General features: G+C 37.4%; 1 protein-coding gene across 4 annotated transcripts in view; it reads right to left on the bottom strand.

The window, feature by feature from the left end:
- The window catches only part of arhgap42b (Rho GTPase activating protein 42b), a 92504-nt gene extending 72311 nt beyond the window's left edge, over positions 1-20193 (bottom strand). For 2 of the 4 annotated variants that reach the window (XM_014989123.2, XM_014989124.2), the window contains exon 1: positions 19519-20193. In XM_014989123.2, coding sequence (XP_014844609.2) covers positions 19519-19900 — 382 coding nt within the window. In that variant the 5' untranslated portion in view covers positions 19901-20193. The remainder of the gene's footprint in view (positions 1-19518) is intronic. The other 2 variants (XM_014989125.2, XM_014989126.2) reach the window with 1 other exon arrangement.
- Positions 20194-22043: the final 1850 nt, after the last annotated feature.

Here is a 22043-nt window from a genome sequence, read left to right as displayed (position 1 = left end):
GTAACCTTTTTGTGTGATATCTGACAGCAGTGTTTTTTGATTGATCAAAATGTAATGGGAGGAACCTATCAAGACTTTCTAGAAGTTCTGCTCTTGATCTTTTCGTAGGGTTTTAAATGTGCTGCTCAGAACAAACATTGTTTTTTTTTTCTCAATACCAACATTAACAAATTTATCTTTGCCTAGTATGAAAAGGCCTTGACTAAAATGAACAGATTTAGATCAGGAATGTATTTTAGAAATGTATTTTACTGAGCTTTATACTTAGAACATAAATCCAGGGACTTACACTGTACTTGTCAAACATATTCTCTTGATTATGTCTGGCTACTGGAAAATGTAGCACAGTGAGTCTGCTCTGAGTGCCACTGAGAGGAACTTTTCCAGAAGATGTATTGTGCCATTGATGTGCTTCCATCATAAGCTGCAGATTTTAGATCAATAAAGATATGCAGTTGTCTGGCTGTTCTCCAAGGACCATCAATAATGGATGATCTTTTAGCTCTGGCGTACTGACAAGCTGCACATTCACAAGAGAAACTCATGCCCCTGTCAAATAAAGGCATATTTTTATTTTTGAAAGAAGAGAACTGGGTGTTACAGCTTTAAAAACAGGGTTATCTTCCTATTTTTGCCAATTGCGTCCAATTTCTCTCCTTGTATTGTCCTATCAAGGGTCCTGAAGGTGCTGCAGCCTTTAGATGGAGTCCCTGGACAAAAGGTGAAGTACACACTGATACGTCTTCAGGTCATCCATCACAAGCAACCAACCACACAATTAGGTCAATCTATTTACCTAATAAATGGCTGATTCGCACAGCGAATTGATTATGCTGATTTTTGACCCGATTTTCCCCTTCCAACAATTTTAAGGACATTCTGATTATCATGATGGCTCTAAAGATAATTTTATGAGATATTCATGTTCCTATTTTGGTATCTGTTCTCAGTTTCCTAAATAAATATCTCCGATTTGGCCCCGTTATCCTCCCTCCGTTTAATAAAAAACGACTGGAGCAGTTAGTCAAGCATGAATTCAAATGAACTTATAAATCATATGTCATTGCAATTTTTAGGTGGTTTCTAACCGAGTTTGCCTGAACTTACAACCTTGAGTTATAACATAACCTTGACATTTTGGCATATACCTAATTACATTTCAGTATAAATATTTAAATATCTCCCAGTGCACGCAGTGAGACTGATCAGAGCGCATACAGCGCATTGCTGAACGAACAATAAATCTCACACACGCTTGCTCAATAGTGTTCTGGCACGTGCTCTTGCTCTGGCAGACTCCTGTCAAACTTGAGATGCCTACTTGGCTCTGCGCGCCGTCAGAGAGCGCAGAAACAACGCTCCTGCTCTCAGCGCTCAGAACAAGAAGCTTCAGGTTCTGACCAAACGTGAGACTGAAGTTCACTAAGAGGTGGGGGAAACCGCCACCACCACGAGACTGGAGATAGGGCTGCACAAGAAATCCATCGTTTTCTTCAATACCAGAAGTTGTATTGAATTGATGACGATGCTTTTTATATTTTTATGTTTAAAATCTTATTGAGATTTCTATGGTGCCCAACGTACAGTGCATCATGCGCGTGGGCAGAGCCACTGCACTGGTTTTAGACATAACAATGTTTAACTTTGGATTGAAAAGATGAGGGAACAATTCTGCAATATTGCAAATTAAAACAAGTAGTAAAAAGAGCAGATCTATAAATGAATTTAAAAACTAATTACTGTACTTTCTACTTTCTTTATTATGTCATTACATTTTATATTCATTAGGCCAAGTGACTGACAACAATTTGTAAAAAAAACATGCAAGAGCAATGAAAAAATTGCTTTAAGTCAAGACAAATGACAAAAATAAGGTAAAAACTATGGAGAGAAAGAAGAGCCTTTCGTAGGGATGAGAGTCTCCATGGTTGCCTGCCTTTTCAGATCCAGCAGGGGAAGGAATTTGGCACCTATCACTTTCAATATGTGAAGCATGTGTGAAGAAGAGCGGCACTCTTCAGGCTCGAGATGCTTTCACTCTTCAGACGTTGCTTAGCTGAGAGCAAAATAATCAAAGTACTGCATAAGGTAAAACCATTTTTTTTACTCTTATAATCATATATATATAATTGTACATTCTTTTGGCAATTATTCAAAAAGACATTAATTAATGAAATAGCAAAACTCTCCACCTCACCATGCATGTTGTCTTACTGTGTTTGCCCCGTAGTAATGGCTGTTGTCACAGGTATCTAAACCACCTATAGAATGCTCCACCATTCCTTTGTGCAGGTTTTCATTACAGCGTTGAGCTCTGAACATCCAGGAAACACATGACTGGTTGGAGGGCCCACCCCACTTAGTGCCCAGCGAGAGAGATATGAGAAAGGACTAAACCTGTCAGTCACCACACAGCAAACTCCCCTGGGTACAACCTTTATCTTATCTCCAAGGCAACCACATACTACCAAATCCCATCTGCTGACAGCCCCAGACATAACACGAGACAAGGCGGCAGAAGAATCTGCAGGTTTCTTGCAAGATGATAAGTTGCATCCATATTTCAGTATACATCAGGACATGGACAGGAGGCAGGGTGGGATATATAATCGCATATGTGTGGATTCATTCAAATGAATTAAAAAGTAAATAAAAGGCTAACGTGTTCTTTCCAGGATAGAAAGAGACAAAAGGGGAAACAGAGCGGCTGGGTGTCATTCTGTGAATTTCAGGTCATTAAAAATGCTTTTTGTTGTCTTTCACTGTCACCAGCAACTTGCAAGTTTTAGTAACATGGATGGTAGTTAGCACTCTCATACAGCAACGTATTACTGGAATAATATCGCGTGACGCATGCATTATTCACCGTAACACAATCAAATTAATACATTTCCACAGTTTGCAAGGGCAAAGTTAGCAAAATATCCATCATTTTGCCCGAGGCAGTACAGTGAAGCCGTGGTAAAATGCACCATTAGAGCAGATCCCTGGATTCTGCGGGGCTTCCTGTGTAGAGTGTGCATGTATTCCCTTCAGTTTTACTTCCAGAGTCCAGCGTGTGAATTACAGATTTTAAATTGGCAGCATGTGTGAGCACACAGAGTTGTCAGTCATGTTGTTTTAGCCCTGGATGGATCAGTGACCTCTCTGCTGTGCCCTGTGTGGGAAATCGTCAGCGGGGGAAGGCTTAAGCTTCGAACTGAGCATGCAAACAGAAACTTAATTCACTCATCTCCGGAGGGCACCAGCTCTCAAGGTGACAATTTTTTTACTGCTTCATTGGGGAATTTCTCTACTTCTGTTTGTGACAATATTGCAATGAAAAATGAGCGACAAAAAAATAGAAGAGAAAAACTTTCTTTCATAGGATTTTCACTATAAAATGTAATGTTTGCAAATTAATATCCGTGTAACCCTGATATGTTTTTCAAAGAGATATTGTGGGTTGATCGGTTCAACTTTTTTGGCAGCAATGAGACAAACAGGGTATGAAACTTTTTTGACAGGAACGGCTCTGCAGCTGTTTACCTGCATGGGGGTGGATTGATGATGCTTTGGGGCAGTGTCAGCCAAAAGCAAGCAAAAAAACAAGTATTTATTCAAGCATTAGGATATCCACAGTCTACAAAGCAAATGGTAGAATTATGTTTCTGAACAAAACAAGTTAAACTATTTATGTATTTATGGGATGTCAACTCAAGGACTCACGGTTTCTACCTCACAACGGTTCGCCTTATCACTGCGAACCGAATATTTGATGCCGATATTCAACATCGGCATCGAGTGCATTTAGTTCCTACTGATGCTCCATATGCTACGATATGGGATTCTATTTTTTTTTATTCACTTTTAACTGAGACTTTTATAACCTTCGGCAATGTATGAAAAATAACAGGTGGCTACTTATGGCAGAGTAGCTCCATGGCCAACTGCTGAGAGGGCGGCCAGCTGACCAAGCTAGAATGCTTGAAAAACAGTGTCCATGGAAATGTGTGAAATGTCTTAGACCTGACCAGCATGAAACACCTACACCACTGTGCTTTCTTACTAATATTCATCTCTTTGACAGCAGGACAGATTATTTACAGCTGCAAGTAGACACGCAGCACATACAGTAATTAGAGACCATCTCTGAATTCAGCTGGGGTTACAATCAACACCCAGCTTACAGAAGATCCGCTGTATTTCCAAGGGTTATAGATCACAGCCCACCGCAAATATCCATGCATACTTGAGACCCACTCTAAGAACTTATAATTACCTATTTTAATAGTTCAAACACAAAATGTACATAAAGACGTATTGATACACACAGTCTTAGCACTAAAGCAGATGCTAATGTCAACATTGTTGGAGCTAGGGCTAATCAGCACCATTGAGAATAAATGTCACTCCTAGATTTGCAAACACCAGGCAATAGCATGACCACTAGTATCTTCCAGCTTCTCTTTCAACTGTCTAATCAAATTATTGATTATTCAGCTTCCCAAACTGCATCTTCAATCAAATCTTTTAGATATGCTGTCATTCGTATAAAACAGGTAAGTTTTCCACAAATATCTATAAATAGGTGGATCCACAAATACTGAACCACAAATCCTGGACCTCTATAGACTCTTTGATCAATATGACAAAGTTGTGGATCTGCAGAAAAATATATCATGATGAAGTTGTCCACATCTGAGTTAGAACCCAAAGCTGTGGTTAAAGTAGAGAGGCTACCTTTGAACATTTTCCTCAGATAACAGTTGGTTACCACAGAGACACAATGCAGGGTGAGAGACAACCTTTGCCAAGCAGCCACATCGACTTCTTAAGCAAATACACCTTCTGTTTGGACATTAATAGATGACTTGTTGGCGTTGGGGGTTGGATGAAAATGGGGAAACTGATTCCAGGTGAAAAATGGAAGAAAGGCAGCAGCAGCTAAATAACCACTCATCACAACCCGGAGACGAGTGCAGAATAGTATCAGAATACCATCTCTGAACGAACAACTCGATGAACCTTGAAGCTGATAGACTAAAGCATTAGATGAACATACCAGAAGCCTCTCTTTGTCAGTAAGGATTAGGAAACTGTAGGTACAATTCAGACAGGCTTAGGAAATGGACAATAAAAGATCAGAACAACTGTGCCTGGTTCGTTGAGCCTCAGTGGAAGCTGTGACATTAAGACGGTATGGTCTGACTTTGGAAGGGTTGAAGATATAATCTATTTTCTGATGCATCAGGACATGGAGGTCGACAACTGACACAATCAACAAAAACTTGGGTAAAGCTAAAATGTTAATGCCAGATCATTTTTCTAAATAATAATTTGTTCTTAACTTACCAGATTTACCAGACTTACCAGCTTAAATAAATAAATAAACAAACACATGTTTATTGATATGCAACCTTATTTTGAGGAACTGTGAAGCACGAGAATGTGGCACCGGAAAGTACATAATAAATATCACATCCATACAGCCTTGCTACAAGTTGGTGGAGCTGGCATAGTTGAGCGTGGATATTTTCTGGGCACACTTCCTGTCTCTTAGTACAATTCAGGAATTGTTTTAACGTCACAGCATTCGTAAGTATTGTTATCCATTTGACCACATTGACCACAATGTACCTACCTTCTGATGGCCATTTGGACAATGCACCATGTTCCAAAGTTCAAATCATCTCAAGCTGGTGTCTCCAACGGCAATGACATTCACCAGATCTCAAACTAAAAGAAAACCTTAGGTTTGTGGAGGAACGGGAGATTTGAGTCGTTGATGTGCAGCTGATAAAGCTGCGCGATGCCATTATATCAATATGGAGCTGAATGTTTCCAACACCGTTTTAAATCCACGTCAAAAAGAATTTAGAAAGTCAAATCAGTACCTAACAAAATAATGAATTACTTTAAAAACTGATTTAAAAAAAAAATTATTTTAAAAGAAAAGTCAGTACAAATCTATCAAAAATAGGTTTCATTAAAACAAGAGTTTGAAATATATCAGCTACACGAATGCCAATGAATGAGAGCCATATTCTTATTTCCATACCTTCTATATTCCTTTTTTTTCATGGTAATTAGGAGCTAAAAATAGATTGCCATTTTCTTGGCTCAACATTTCTTAGCAACAGAGATTACCCAAGCTTTCACCTGGCACTGTTCACAAAAATATGAAGCAGACAAAAACATAATCATTGTGCTCCGTGTTACTTTGTTTCTGTGGTATTTTTCATTGACCTAAAGTAACCTTGTTCTTTTTAAAATCCATTTCAAAGCTAGAGAAAAGTGTTCCCAGGGGTACATCAAATATTATTGTTTCATTATCCTAGAAGTGCACTACAAATAGAGAGATGGCTTATGCAAAGTTGAATTATATTTAGTAACACTTAATTGCTTCAGGTTTCAGTGTAACAGGAGAGATGCCTGCAAGGCAAGTAAAACATTTGGACCCAAATTGCAGGCACACAAGTCATAACACTATTAAATCCTCCTAACATGAGTTCATACGGAAGGAAATTATTTTAAAGTTCATGTCACAGAAGGAAAGTTTACAAAGTACAACATTATGCAAAATAAAGAAATAATTGGTTCACAGAGATTTAGATTTTTCTATATTTCTAAATAAACTAAAAATGAGAACGAAAAGTCGGAAAACATAAGAATACTCCTTATTCTTGAAAGGATCAAACAAAATGTTTCGTCTTTTGTCCACTCTCCCTCTACAGCTTTATCTCTGGGCGGCTTTTTAGTGTCCAAACAAGAACTGTCTGATTCAAGGCCCTCCACAACATTTATATTAAATCAAGGTCTCATGACTTTAGGCTGACAAATTAACTTTACTGAGTTGAAAGAATATTTTCTGTCCATTATAACACTTTGCCACTTTAGTTTAAGCTTCAGAGTCAGATGTCACTTTTTTAAATAAAAGTTACCTACTCAAGCTTTCAAGAAAGAACTAAAATGTGGTTGAAATTATTCTCTCCTAAGTATTCTGGCATTTCCTAAACAAAAGTAACTTTTGATACCCTAACAAGTCCAAAACGAGAACAATGTAGTCAGATTTAATGTCAGATTTGTGTTTTATGAATTCTCTACACAGTGTATGTAAATATCAGATTTCTAGTTTCAATCTAATACAGGACTTCAAGCCTAAAATGGATGCCAAAATATGTGGAACTCAATAATATCACTTTATAAAAACACACACTGACATTCTGTCACATGACAGAGAGATATCGTTACATTTAATATCACGTGCCTCAAACTTCCTCTTAAATTAATTCACAAAATCAGCATTAATGTCATTTAGCCTACTACCACAGTTTTTCTTTCCAAAAAAATACATCATTTTATTTCAGATAAGGTTAGTGTTATGCCTTATGAAATTCAAAATAATTGTAAAGCAGCTCACAACTGTCACACTGAATGAAATGGTGTGAAAGAAAGAGGGCAGCTTAATGTTTGCATTAAACAAAGCAAGTACAAAACATCTCAATTGAAATCAAAATTCATAGTAATGCAATGCATTAGGCACACTAGACGGCATGCATCCTACAGGAGAACATTTATTCCTTAGATATTTAAAAAAGAAAAATTGTAGGTATCTGATGCAGCCCTTTTTTCCAACAGGACACTGTTTGTGGCCTTAAGAAATTTTCTGACCTATGATAACAAAACATTTTTATAAATCTACCTACATTTCTTCCATTTACTGACACCACTGAGTTCAATTTTACTTTTTCTACACAGGCATATAATTTTATCAAATAAATAAATGATCTTTGATGTTTTTTGCTAAAATATAAGGGCTTGTGTAACACCCACCAGTATTAAGCAGAAAAGACATACAAAGCTATCTAACAAGGAACCCTTAAAAATCAATCTGCTGCCCTTAAAACACTCCATTGTACGCTTTTAACAAAATTCAGCAGCAGACTAATTACCAAGCAACACATTTGTTGTGCTTTTACTCATCTGCATATTTTTCAGCGGGTTTAATGAACTCTCTTCTCAGATTGGTGCACAAAAGATTTTAACATCTTTGTGTACCTGCATAAATGTGTTCCATTAAAAAGTTACACTCTGACGATTCATCTTCAGCTTGAAAGTGAACCACATTTAGGGCTCTGCTCGGATGACTCACAGAGAATCCGTCGGCATTAACGTATCCCTGCACTTTGAATTCGTCTTTGTTATTTAGTGAGGAATTTAAAAAAATAAAGTGCGGCTCTTTGGATGAGACCCCTCGCCGTGAGCCTGTACATCAACACTGTGTTAAGGAACACTAAAGCTACTTTATCTTGTCAGGGAGACTCTGGTGATTTCAGATGAGAAGGTCTTCAAAGGGGTGTGCTGCTATGCCCCCAGCTTAATGAGAGATGGGGAGATCTCTTTGATGCAACAGTAGGGTGCATTGTGCCACTTTGATTCCATTTGGAAGGATTGTAACCGGGGAGCGGCCCTTCAGGTAAGCCTTCTTTCACCTGCGTACGATCACAATCGCCTGTCATCTGCCCAGCAGGGGTAGAAGTGTTGCTGTGTGAGGGGAGCCTGCAGACTGAACCTTGCAAATGATAAAAACAAAAGGCTTCTGTCTCTCTATTTGCCGTTTTGTTGCAAGCGTTTAATCAATCTATAAACTGTTTGCTGAGTTAGCCTTTTCACCAGATTAAGCATTGATAAAAATTAAAGGAATGCTTAAATATGGGGTGGCAAAGATACATTGACCATATTTTTCAGCACATTTTTTATAGTTTATCAAACACTTAAGGCAAGAAAAACGCTTCAGCTACTGGAGAAGGAATCCTCAGACTACTTATGTTTTTAAACTTCAAATTAAAGACATATTTAATTTACTTTGCAAATATCAGATACAAGCCCATGGTTGCCAACCAGAAAAAGGTTAACTGCTTCCTCTGACTCGAGGTCAGTCTCTGCCTCAAGCAAAGCAGCTGAGCTGCCTTGGTGGTCTGTCTTGTTACAGAAATAGCTGAGCCAAAAAGTGAAGCTGCTGTTTTTCTGGTCAATGTTCAGATCTTGATCTGTGGTCATAAAGACAGCGATCACGACCAAAAGACCATCATCCCAAACCCAACCTGCCCCCAATAAGCTTCTTCTGTAATGTGACCCAACCATTAAGATAACGTGAGGAACTCCATTGTCCGATGGAACAAAGGAGCTGATGAAAAGCATGCGCATTTTGACAACATGCTAAAATCACCATGCCAGGCATATGGTGCCCTGGCATGATGACATTCACCATCAAATTGTCAGGACATGTATATTCTTTTTAAATTAAGTGCCACATTTACCATGTCTTGTACAGAGTGATGAGACTAATAGAGCACATCCCCTCCTGCACCTGTTGCTGTGCCCCGTCAGCCTGCTAGCTGCGAGAAGTACGCTTTCTCATCCCTACAAGGAAAGTTCCATTTCCAAATTTGATAAACTATAGTTGGCATGCAATGACTGACATCTATTATGCAGCCAACTGCACCATGAGTATAATATCAGAACAATCCAGGGAATATCAGCTGTTTATGCACCTTCTGTGACTCTTTAATGAGGAGTACGGCAAGAAGAAATCAAATTCCTGTTCAAATTAAAGCAGTTAAATTGTGTTGGTGCATTTTTGCTTTCATTGTTTTGTGTAAACACAGTGATAACAATGTAACACTGTATCCTGAAAATCTGATGCCAGCCCAAAGCTAGTTACCATTTACCAAAAAAGGGCATGAGGTGGTTAATAGTTTAACATGTGCATTATTTTCAGCTTGTTTACTTGGAAGTTCTTGACATGGGGTCTTTGATAAGAGGCTGATACAGTGCCACAGCCTATTTTAGAGCTCTAAAGAAAAGATCAGAGTTATTACCCCTGCAAGTCTGCCGGAATGAAAAAAGCCAGACGTGCCAGCCTCCACCATAAATCACAGGGGGTGCAGCCTTTGGACTGAGTTAGGAGATTTCCTTTTAAAAGGCACAGACAACACATTTAACAAAACTTCTGACAGGGACATTCATGGCTAGGGGAAAGAAACACTTAAACACTAAGTGGAGCAGTACGTTAGCAGTAATAGCCAGCAAAGGACATCGTCCTTAACTTTATTCACATATTTTCTTTTGTTACACAAGGCATCCAAGAGGTTGTCTTCTGTCCAATTTAATGTCTTTTCAACTTAAATTAATGTGACCTTTGCTTTTGTCCTTACTTTCTGGTTAGGGTTTTGCTCATAAACACAGACGACCACCTCAGTCTCCAGGCCTTAATCCTGTAGAAAAGCCATAGGATGAACTTAGAGAGTATTGAAAATGACTCAGGACAACATAAAGAAAAACAGGGATGACCAAGGGATTCACTGTATACTCAAAGTTTCAGAAATTTTACAAGAATTGTGTCGTCCTATATGCAGAAAGGTATTGTACGAAGTGTCACCAGGAAAGTATCAACACTAAAACATTTAGCAAAATGTTGACTGACATTCTTCCACTCCAATTAAAATGAAAAGTTCATTTTATTCTTCAAAAGTAAAGAAAATCTAAAATTTGAGGCTTGCTATCTCACACAAATGAGTTGTTGCTGACGAAGATTGTTTGCTCCATAAAACGTGATCAGTGATATCCAACGTTAGATTTCAAACCAAACAATGGTGATGACTAAGGCTGTTTTTGTTTAAACACAGCGCTTTCCCTTGGTAAACGGCGACAGAAAGCTACAAATGTAAAACTAAAGTGCAGCAATTTTATTCCGCCATGAAACAAACTTCCGTCTCTCGCCTGAAAGTAACATGTTTCATTTTTCCTCGACGCCTCCGAAATGCAAACTGTTGTGCCTTTTTGTACATCCTCCCTAGTGTGCCACTCAGTGTGACAATCACTCTGACTGACAGAGCAAACAAAGAGTTCTCCGAAACAGACCTCAGACTGAATCCGAACGCATTTTCCTGCCCAGTCTGAGGGGAAGCAGCTTTTAATCCCTTTATCAAAATCTAGCCGCAAAAAAATATCCGAGCTCCTCGCCGAGCTTACTGCCTCACTCAGCTTTATTGCTAAACGAGTCACATAATGTGACCCCGTATTTCATTTCCACTACACGAGTTAAAATTCATATAAGTAGTCAAAGCTGCAGCAATACATTATAAATGCTATAATCCTGCAACACAAACTCAGTCTTAGTCACAGTCCAACAGGCGCAGACACTGAGAAAAACACATACACACACCCACACAGGGAAGGAGAATGATGTCAGGCCAAATGCTATCAGAGGGAGGATGGGGGATGGTTATACAAGCATGTTTACAGGACATTTCCTGTGGCTGTGCCTTGGGAGCATCATCTGTCCACAGACAAACAAATACAAGAGTCCCCAAAGCCCAACACTTTGTAAGGTTGAAAAAACAAAAATAGAAAATCTACACTTTTAATTGGTTATTTAATTAAAAAGCTGCTAATTACAGCTGAACAAACCTATACAGCCACATCAGAACACGTTTCAAATGGGAGAAACGCTGTTTACAGATTAGCTAAACGCTGTTGTTTTTCCACTAACGACCCCATGCGTGTCAGCCATTCATTACTGCATCTGTCCCAGGAAGGAAACATCAATGTGTAGCGGGGTGAACAGGCGTGGGCACCGGGATGGTGGCAGACACACGGTGTCAGATGGCATAATAACAATTTCTCGTAAGGTCTCTGCCAAACCAACATCACAGAAATGTCAAGAGATTTAGATTTTCTAAAAGAACCCATAAGAAAAATACAAAATTAGCCGGCAATGTGCTGATAGTTATTATGCCAAAAGTAAAAATAAAAACATTATTGGTGAGCTTACTGTCAGAACTGATGGTTAGATGTTGTCAACAAAATGTTCATTGCCTTAGACTCCAATTCTTTTTCCTCCAAATGCTACAATGACCATAAATTGCACTGCAATTGAAAAAGAAAAAAAAATGCTTCCATTTTAATTTCATTGTCCCTTTCTTTGAAAACTTCAGATGATCCATACAGATCTGCTTTAGAAAGCTCTCTTGTTTCTTCCCCATTTTGGAGTGGGCAGGAGAAACTGGCCTCTATTTGACATATTTACATCCCAGGGAAGAAGAACTCAGGTAAAATTTAAATAAATATTACAAAAGTTGTTATAATTATCACTTCAATTATGATTTCTAGCCCCCCCCCCCCCCCTCCCCATATGTACCCTGACTTTATGCAGATACAGTAAATATGAAATCTGAACACGTTCCTGATCTCCTTGGTGACCAAATGACAAGAAGCCAAAAATAACAGGCTTTGTTAAAAAAGTCACACATTTAATAGCAATAAAATATTTAGATTGAAAGCAGGTCAGCCAAACTGTGTTTGATAGGCCAAGAATTATTGGCCTACAACAATGATTACACAGAAGATTACAATATGATTACCACTGTGGTCTGTTTGATTGATCCAACATGATGAGATCTGCTGCAACACCAATAGGTCAATCTGTTAAATGGGATATTATGTCATAGGAGCCGCGTTTATTCTCTTTCTTCTAAAGATTTGATGAAAAGGGCTGACACCACTTTTCTTGAGTTTTTTCTGGATTATATAAATGTATGAAAAATGAGCTAATTTAAAGCTGATCTTACACAACAGAGCCAACTTTACCTCATGGGAAAAACCTTCCCTCTGTTTGATAGCTTAAAAGGATTTAAATAGAGTGTCTGATGGGAATTCTTATCTTTGACTGAAAACGTGTGGATAAAACTAACTGATGTCTGATGGAACTGGTTTTATTTGTTAAACCATTTATCAACCCTCAATAACAGGAATGGGAAAAGAAATATGAGTTAGCAGAATAAAGGGTGAAGCACCAGCTTTTATCCAGCTTATTCATTTGGACAAGAACCTGCAAAAAATATATCTGAAGAACAAAGAAAACAAAAAAAGAGAATTTGTTTGCTATTTTCTCACACTCTAACTCGAGACATTTTACCTGAGGGCCGGATGGAAAATGTCTACAAAAATCTTTTGAATATTTGCCGCCCTTCCAGAATTTTCATTTTTTATACTAATATCTGTGTGAAACCAATGGAACATATTTTCAAGTTTCTCCTATATAAATATTGTATAATCTGCATGTATTAAAATATGATTTGAATGCAAATCAATATGTCCTTAGTGCTTTCTACAGAATCAACAGAGTTGATTAGTGGAGTGCTAAATTTAGCACTTTAGCACTCCACTAAGCAACATGTAGCACTTTAGCTCATACAGTTCTACTGTTTACGATTAGTGCTTTAGCATTATAGCTCAACTAACTTTTTAATTAGCGGTGCCCACCACTAATCTATTTGACTTATTTTAGTTTAACAAATGCTGGATCCAAGCAGTTCTCCAGATGGATGTGCCTCTCAAATTGTTATTGAAGCCTAATATCTATTGGTTCTACATACACCAGTTTATCAGCAAAGTCACAAACATTCCAAGTTTGAATGTTTCCATGAACTAACAATGTCAAACAATCTATGTATACCAAGAACATCATCATAAGGACGTTTTATTTCCCCCCCCCCCATCAGATACAGGGACTATAAATGTTCCCACATTTATTTTATGTTTATCATATGGTTACAATTAGGTTTGTGGCTTGGTGCCCATAGAGCTCAGCTGAAAACTTGCCTACCTACTAATTATTTCCCTTGTCTATGCGGCTGTTCACATTCAGCTCACAAAGGGATAATTAGTGTCTTTATTGTACTGAATTATAGCAGTCAAGCAAGAGGGATTAATAAAAGTCAGCAGTTGTTATCTACACCAGGTGTGAACAGTAGCTGCCAACCACAGACATGGCTCCACTAATGACAGCAGCTGCTGCGAGATCTTACTTGCACCTGATCAAACCGCAACAAATAATTTCAATGCACTGTATTTGGAATGTGTAATAAAGTAGATTTGAAATTTTTTTCAACACTATTTAAGAGACATTGATTACAGCGAACATGTGCATACCTATACATTCATACATTCAATGTGTGGCTTTAAAACTATTCCTGCTTCTTAGTGAAGCTTTTAAAGGGGCTCATAGAGAGCGTGCTCCAAGCTCTCAGTGTTTCTTGCTAGGTGTCCACTGTCTGTTCATCTAATCTCAAAGTGACTGCACAGTGTTAAGGTCAGGACTCTGTGGGAGCCAGGCCATCTGTTGCACTGCCTCTTGTTCAGCTCCTGGCTAAAGATATTTCATCTTCACTGTTCCTGTACATTGGGCGTTGCTGTCATGCTGCAAGAATTTTCACCCCAGTCAGGTCTCTTGCAGAAACTTTTGTAAGGATGGCTCAGAATTGAATAAAGTTTCTTTGCTTTAAGTGTTGATACAAGGAAACATACACGGTGATAATTTCTGACAAATGTAGCAAATTAATTTACCATATTTTTAGAATAATTTGGCAATACTGATGATGAATACATCAGTATTGACATTCCAAATAAGCAAAGTTTGGCAAGCATATAAAAAAATACACAAGTTAAAAGAAAAAAGTTTAAAAGTTTAGTACAAAGTTGAATGCTAAGGTGCTCTTTGGTATTAAACCTTTTGCACAGGATATTGATGTCCTGATACTAGCCATCCTCACACCCATTAATAAAACATTTAGGAGGATATTGGTGTCCAGCAGAGCTGCAATGCTCACTGCCTGAACTGCTTCTCTGCTAGACAGATATAAAATAGGATTGGCCCTATACTTCCCTGGGAAATACAAAATCATTCACACAGAAGTAAGACGTGATGACCCAAATGGTTAAAAGCTCCAGAAGGTAAACTAGACTGCAGCTTCTTTTTATTTTTATTCTCTTTTGTATGTTGTGCAGTGTGGCAATCAAAATAAACCTAGTATTGGGGCTTCACAATATTAGATAATTACACAATAGAAAATTGTCTTTCTTTGTAGCTTTACTCATTTACTTGCATGTTTTGCACATTTATGAAATATAAAGATGTGAACTTTTAACTGAATCTTGTGGACCCTCGGCAGCTTGAGCTCAAGAGGCTTTTAAGTTGCTGCAAATGTTCTCAGAATTGCTACTGAGAACATTTGTAAAAAGTTGTCTGAAACAAATAGTCTCTGGCAAGAATGATTCAATAACTCCTGTTTTCCAAGTACACTAAGTACACAGACTTCCTGTTGAAAATCAGCATTTAGTTTCTCATTCTCTCACATCATAATATCTTTTACTTCCTGTACTGATAAGAAAAGATCAGAGCCTTTCAGGATGTGGCCCTTAGGCGGGTGAGTAACATTCCACTATATTATTATTATCCTCACTATTTAGCAAAACATGCTTCTTTGAAGACTATTTAAAAAAAATCTAAATAGAATCAATTTTTTTTTCTTTCTTCAACTTTTCCCAACTTCATTTTAAACTAATGTTTGGATAATCGCCGGTGGCTTTTTCAAACGCTGCCATCCCTTCAGTTGGTTTTCCTTTTTATTTTCAACAATGTTATTACTTCAGCCATCATAGACCAGCGCAGTTGCCAAGCAACTACACATTTGCTCTGTTTACACTAGGGACAAGCTTATAATACTGCAGTCATACAATATGGCAGTGACAAAAATATCAATATACATCTGGGAATAGTCATCAAGAGGACACGCAGAAAATGCAAATCCTAAGCACACAGCTATATGCAACAGAGATAGGAAAAATAGGAAAGGTTGAGAGAGTAAAACAAATGGATTTGTTTCCATAAATATAACCAATAAGATTGCTGGGCAATATGATCGACTTGCTAAAATCTATAGAGATGTAAATAAATGTTTCAGGTTTCAAAAAAAAAAAAAAAGAAATACAGCCTGATTTTCCTCATTACAGTTAACATATTTTCATTTGGTTCAGGCAGAAACGTGTAGAAAATGGATAAACGTGCATCTTTAATTAGCTGGAAATGTGGACTGCATAGGTGCAGTTTCAGATTTCTTTTTCCATTACTGAAAAGTTATCTGCCAGTGTTTCCAATGAATAGACATTAATTACTTAAACAGCCATGATCACAGTGCTCTTTTTTAAATTTAGCATGTCGTTAATGCTGATGTTGTTGATGTTATCACCTATATATCAGCATTTTGTTAGAATTTTTTAATATAATCATAGACATGGTGTCATAAACAAAAGAACAGCTGTTTCTTTTTTTTGTTTGCTTTATTTACACACTGATATATGTCTCTGTATTGTATTCACAAATATTTTGTATTAATTGCAAATTTCCATTTGCTATTTCTGAAGTTTACTATTGACTGTCCTGTAAGTAAATCACCTGCAGCAATCAGAAGAGCATTTTTGTGAAAACTTAAAATATGATATTGTGAAATGTCAGCTGATATTGTGAGAGTTATGGCAGAAATATCTCACATTTTTAAAAATGTAAATAACATCTGATCACAATGTTCCCATTAAAGACGTATTCATGCCAAGGAACATAGATTTTTCACCAATCTGTGCAAATTTTCCAGCAAGTTCTGCAGCTTAACTCAAAAACTGAAGTTACATTTAAAAGTTATACACCACCAACATACAAAGTGCTCTCCTGCTCTGTACGATCGAGCTTATGTTGCTAAAGCATAGGGAGGAAAATAAAGCTGATGCATCAGCATAAGAGAATTAAAAGGCAACGGACTGAATCTTCTATACAAACAGCATCACAATCTCTTTGCTTTGGCGGTTCTTCAACATGTTCTAATCCTTCCCAATCTAATACCATCTTATCGCCCACTCTCACTGGTTAGCCATTTTCAAAGAGTTTCTACTTAGGCAACATTCAGCCGAATTTTCACGCAGGTTTTCAAGAGGCTGCATGAGAATTCACCTTTTCTGCTGATTAAATGCACAAGTGTTAATTTCCTGTTCATTAGTTGCAAATGATGCTGAAAAAATGAGACGCCCCAAATGACAAATGACCAACATTAAAAAAAATAAAGGTGGTAATAACTTTGCTGATGGATCCAAAATGATAGCACTGTGTAAGCTCTGCTCATGTGGCGCTGCGTTATCAGACAGCTTTGGGCAACATTTTTTCTGAGCTGCTGCTTTTGACACATGTGCTGAAATCTTCTTTATAATATTTTGTCAACAATTGATTGAACAGTTCCCTGGCATGACATTGGAAAGATAAAGTCGGAACATTTATCTAATTTGTATTTCACAGTAACAGTAGGTAGACAGAATGTATGCCAACTTTAATGTTTAATAATTAACTGAAAATAATTAATGAGTAGGTGACCAAGATGCACATCTTTCCAAATGATCTCTGAAAATAGGAACCAGCTCTGCTGTGACTATACAAGTGTAAGTGGATAATGGACAATGGACGATAAAGATTTCATACTCCGAAACCCTGAAGCAGCAAAGCAAGCAAACATAGGCGGTAAAAGCAAAGATGACGGAAGCTGAATGGAGGAAGTAACACAAGAAAACCAACAGTACATTTATGAAGAGTGGCTAAGGAATGGAGGTGAATTGACAAACAAATGAGTAATAGGACAAATTAATGACATATCAGCCCTAAAACTAAGCCATAAGCTAAACAATGTTCCAATCAGAAAACTCAACCTAAACACAACTAAAAAAAAGTCATGACAGATGTTGACCTTTTTTGTTATATTGGTAATACCTTAAAGACAAGAAGCAATGAGGCAAACACAATGTGATTAATAAGCCGACAGCCTCACCTGCCATCATCAACATGCTGCAAACTAAGTACTACATTTTCCATAGCATACTTATTTTTTTCCCCATGCAGGTTCCACTCTGGAGTATTTACAGCTGTTGAAACAGATTTATTTTTGTTTTTCTTTTATATGTTTATGTGCAAACATAAGCAATGTCTTGGCTTGATTATCAAGACACCAAAAAATTGGTTTAATCTTCTCCCTTTGACTGTTCCAATAATCTCTATTTACTGAAAACACCAAGGACCAAAATTATGCTCAGAGGACAACAAACTCACAACCAGATTATACAGACTGAAATTATACATTTGGAAAATGAATGTTTTGAATTCCATCAAAAGATCCATCTGGCCAACATTGTGTTTGAAGATTTACATAAAACTCTAGCAGCAGTTATAACATATACTTCAAAAGGTGTAATCATTGAACTATTTGCATACGATAAAAACATACTGAAATATTCAAAAGAATGTAAAGCTCACAGCAAAGTTGTTTTTGCTCCAATCTAACTTTTCCAACTCCCTACAGAAGTTACTAAAGTTGAAATCAGATATGTACAAACACCGACTAAAACTCAAGTGCATCTTTATTTCTGACTGTGACATCAAAGCAGACCAAATTTCCTTTGTTTTGTCAGAATTTATCAAACTATATATTATATATATATATATACAAAAATTGCTAAATGAGAAAAATAATGTTAGATTTATTTACTGTCTTTAAAATGAGATATTTACTGAAAGACCACTCAGCAAGGAAGACGACTTTACTTCAAAAGAAACATAAAAAGCCAGATTGCGGCAGCAAAGACCTTCGTTTTGAACATACGGATGAAACTAAAGTGGAACTGTTTGGCTTTTATCACAAATATTACATTTGGAATAAAAACAGGGATGCTTGTCACACCCTAACTGTGAAGAATGGGAGTGACAGCATCATGTTGTGGGGCTATTGTGCTACATGATGACGTCATATACTTCATAAAACAGTGTAAAAGCATATATATATTTTTTTCTGGATTAAAATATGATAGTTAACTTGCAAAGAAATGAAAAAAAAAAAAGTTATCGGTATGGGAATGCCTATCCGTGCCCCACATATTCAGTTCCAACGTGGATGTTTTCCATATTTAAAGGCCGTCCACATTTCAAATCCTTCTCCTTTTACAGACTCATGTCTGATATTAGGAAACTAGACAGCGATTCCCACGTGTGTACATCAGAACAGGAAGTCCAGTCTCATTAGTAGGATGGAGTTCTGGACTGTGCTTGGAGAGAAAGAGAGAGAGAGAGGACAATGACCCGTGATAGAAAGTGACAGCATCCTCACAGTTTCGGCTTATGCACAGATTAAAGCTTGCAATTTCTCCACCTCTGATGGGTGACCCCTGAAAAGAGAAGTAGGCCGTTATTAAACTGATGTAACAAAAAGTCTGTCTCGGTGCTAACCATATCCGACCATGGCCTTCTGTCTGGAAATACGTGCAAAGTAAATTAATTCATCTCACCAGTAACTCCGTTCTGAATCTGGAGTTTATTTTAGGATCTAAAAACATCCAGCTTACACATGCAAAGGAGACAGAGTCAGAATCAAACAACGTTGGCATAATGAATTATTTGCGGGTTTTGTGTTGATCTTAGCTCTTTAGTGGTAATATTACTGTTTTCAATGGGAGACCGCAGCTTTTTCAGAGAGCGACCAGTCAGGCTTCGCTGTAATGAAAATGCATCCCTGATTGCGAGGCGCCTGTGGCTCAGGTAGTTACACCTTTATTTCTGGATTCAAGAAAACAAAGGGAAAATAAATCATGTCGTGTAGGACAACTTACTCTTGAGGGCAGTGATCAGCATATTTCCATCCTTGATGAGCTCCTTGATGAATTTATTGGTTCGCTCCAGCTCTATTTCATGGTATTTGAGGCGCTCCCTGAAGTCCGGGCTGTCCAGAAAAGAGTCACTGAACTCCAGCGCCGGGAGTCCCATCGTTCCCCACAGTAACGGCACCGGCTTTTCCAAACTTTCTAACTCGAGGAATAAAAGTTCCGCCACCCCCCCGTTCACATCACGCAGCTCAGATGTGGATGCAAACTTCTCAGAGTTCTCTACGAAGCGGTTTTCCTGCCCCACTTCTTCCTTTACTTCCGCTTTGGATTTTCTCAGCTTTTTTTTTTTTTTTTTACCGCTACCTTTTCTTAGAAATAGTGGTCGCATGACTCCTGCTGGTTAGTTCTAGATATTTAGCAACAGCTGGATCGCCCACTTCCTGCAATAAAGTTTGAACGGGCTTGCCTATGTCATTGTTGCTTCTTCAAAAAATGAAGATGCGGTAATAATCTTCTAATCTTATGAACTTCAATGTTCTTACAGGATAAATAAATGCAGAAAAAATTAGAACTAATTATATATGACCTTTATTTAACCAGGCAAAAACAGTTTAATAGCAAATTCATTATTGGTAACTTTGGCCTGCAAAGGGAAATGACTTTTAATGTTTTAATTAAACATTTCTTGAATGAAAATACAATGGATCAGTTTGTATGAATATAAAAACATTACAAAAGCTATAAAATCATAATCTGCACATAATATAAATATGCAATTTGCTGTGTTTGTTCTAATCTACTAACAGTCCTTAATAAAATATGAATAAGTCCTGAGTTGAATGAATCTCACTCCCAGTTTAGCAAGTTATAACTCTGTGTTTAGCATTTAGACCATCAAGGAGAGATGGATACAGGAGCCAAACAATGTACTCAAGTGAGCTTAGTAATACCTCGGTGTACTTTTACTTAAGAAGTAAAAAGTTGTCATTAAAACAATTCCTCAAGTAAGAGTAAAAAAACTAGTAAAATGTCGACTTTAGTACAGCGTACTTGAATGGAACACTTTAATCTGATTTAATTTGGGAACATTATGTAATCAACGTGAATAAAATGTACAATTTTGTGCGGGTTCAAGTACTTTGATAAAATAAAAAATAAGCACATTACATGATTACCAAATAAATTCCAGCAGAAAACAAATCCCATATCTCAGTTTTCCACAAATCTTTTGAAAACCGTTGCTTACAATAGGTTGTAGAAAATTCAGCTTTTGTTGTTCCCAATGTGGTAATAAACCCAACTTATGTCCAACTAGATAAGCTGCATTTTAGACAAATAAATACTCTTGACGGTTTTAATTTTTTGTTACTAAGGGTTTGAACTATCTGTGCTGGATAAGAAACTAGCATAAATGAATGAACAAGCAGTTGATTTTTGTAGCACATGCACAAAATTTCCATTCCCGTCAGTCTCAAATTTCAACTCAACATGCTAAATTATTTTGTCTACATTTAATTCATTGATTGTATTTCATCGTATTGCCACAGTTTAAGACCTGAACAGTTAATAATCCAGGTAGGCTTATGTGCAGAAGCTGTGTGCAATAATCTGTCAGGTTAGAATCAGCAGGGGCTTGAGGAGAGAGATCTGAATTAATACCTTGGTAAATGGAAGTAATTAAGCTAGAATATAATTGCAGTCTGGATTTTTCACATCTTCCTGTTGCAGCAGGAACAGGCCCCAGAAATAATGTCGCACTACAATGAGAATTTGTGTAAGCATGAACAAGAGGCTTTGTCACCAATGGCACTAAGTCTTTTGGATGACTCTTTCGACTTATGGTGCTTTACAGCAATGAGGGGACGGGGAAGCGGCTTTGTCATCATGAGAGAGAGAGAAAAAAAAGTCTCAATAGAGAAATGGATGTTGCAGCTTTGACTAGAACTAGCACACACAAATGAAAATACATTAACAACTTGATGGCTCACAAGAAGCAGCATTTCCTCTGTTTCATTTGGATGGTAGTTCTGCTCACTTACTTTAAAATAACGGTTACTTTACATATAGCATGTGTAATTTAGGAGGCTTCAGTTTAAATTTACTTTTTGAGATGAATCTCTAATTATGTAAACCGCACACTTTGATAAACATATCAGCAATCTTCTGGCATAATTCTCGTCAGTCAGTCTTGCTTTTCAGAGACTGTAGCAGGAGTTTCTTAAACACAGAGAGGCCCAAAGTCAAATTTCTTTTAAGTCATATTTGGTATACCCTGGAGTTTTATAATAACTGAAGGCAACAGTTATTTGTCTGTGGTATAAATTGGCACTATGTGCATGGAAAATACTTAATACTTCCCCTTTAAAAGGTAGGTCAATGGTAGCAAACCAACCAATTTAAATGAGGGGCCAGATATCCATTCAGATGTTTGACTTATTGATGGTTGCAGAAATTGTATAAAAAACAACTTAACTGGAGAAATGTAACCTAATGTCAGTAGTGTTGGAATGATTATGTGTACTTTTGACCCT

Source organism: Poecilia mexicana, unplaced genomic scaffold (assembly GCF_051168715.1).
Source record: "Poecilia mexicana isolate PSO_F unplaced genomic scaffold, ASM5116871v1 scaffold_13, whole genome shotgun sequence".
In the NCBI taxonomy this organism is placed as follows: domain Eukaryota; kingdom Metazoa; phylum Chordata; class Actinopteri; order Cyprinodontiformes; family Poeciliidae; genus Poecilia; species Poecilia mexicana.
Note: the sequence above shows the minus strand (reverse complement) of the source record. Positions and strands in the feature narration are given on the sequence as shown.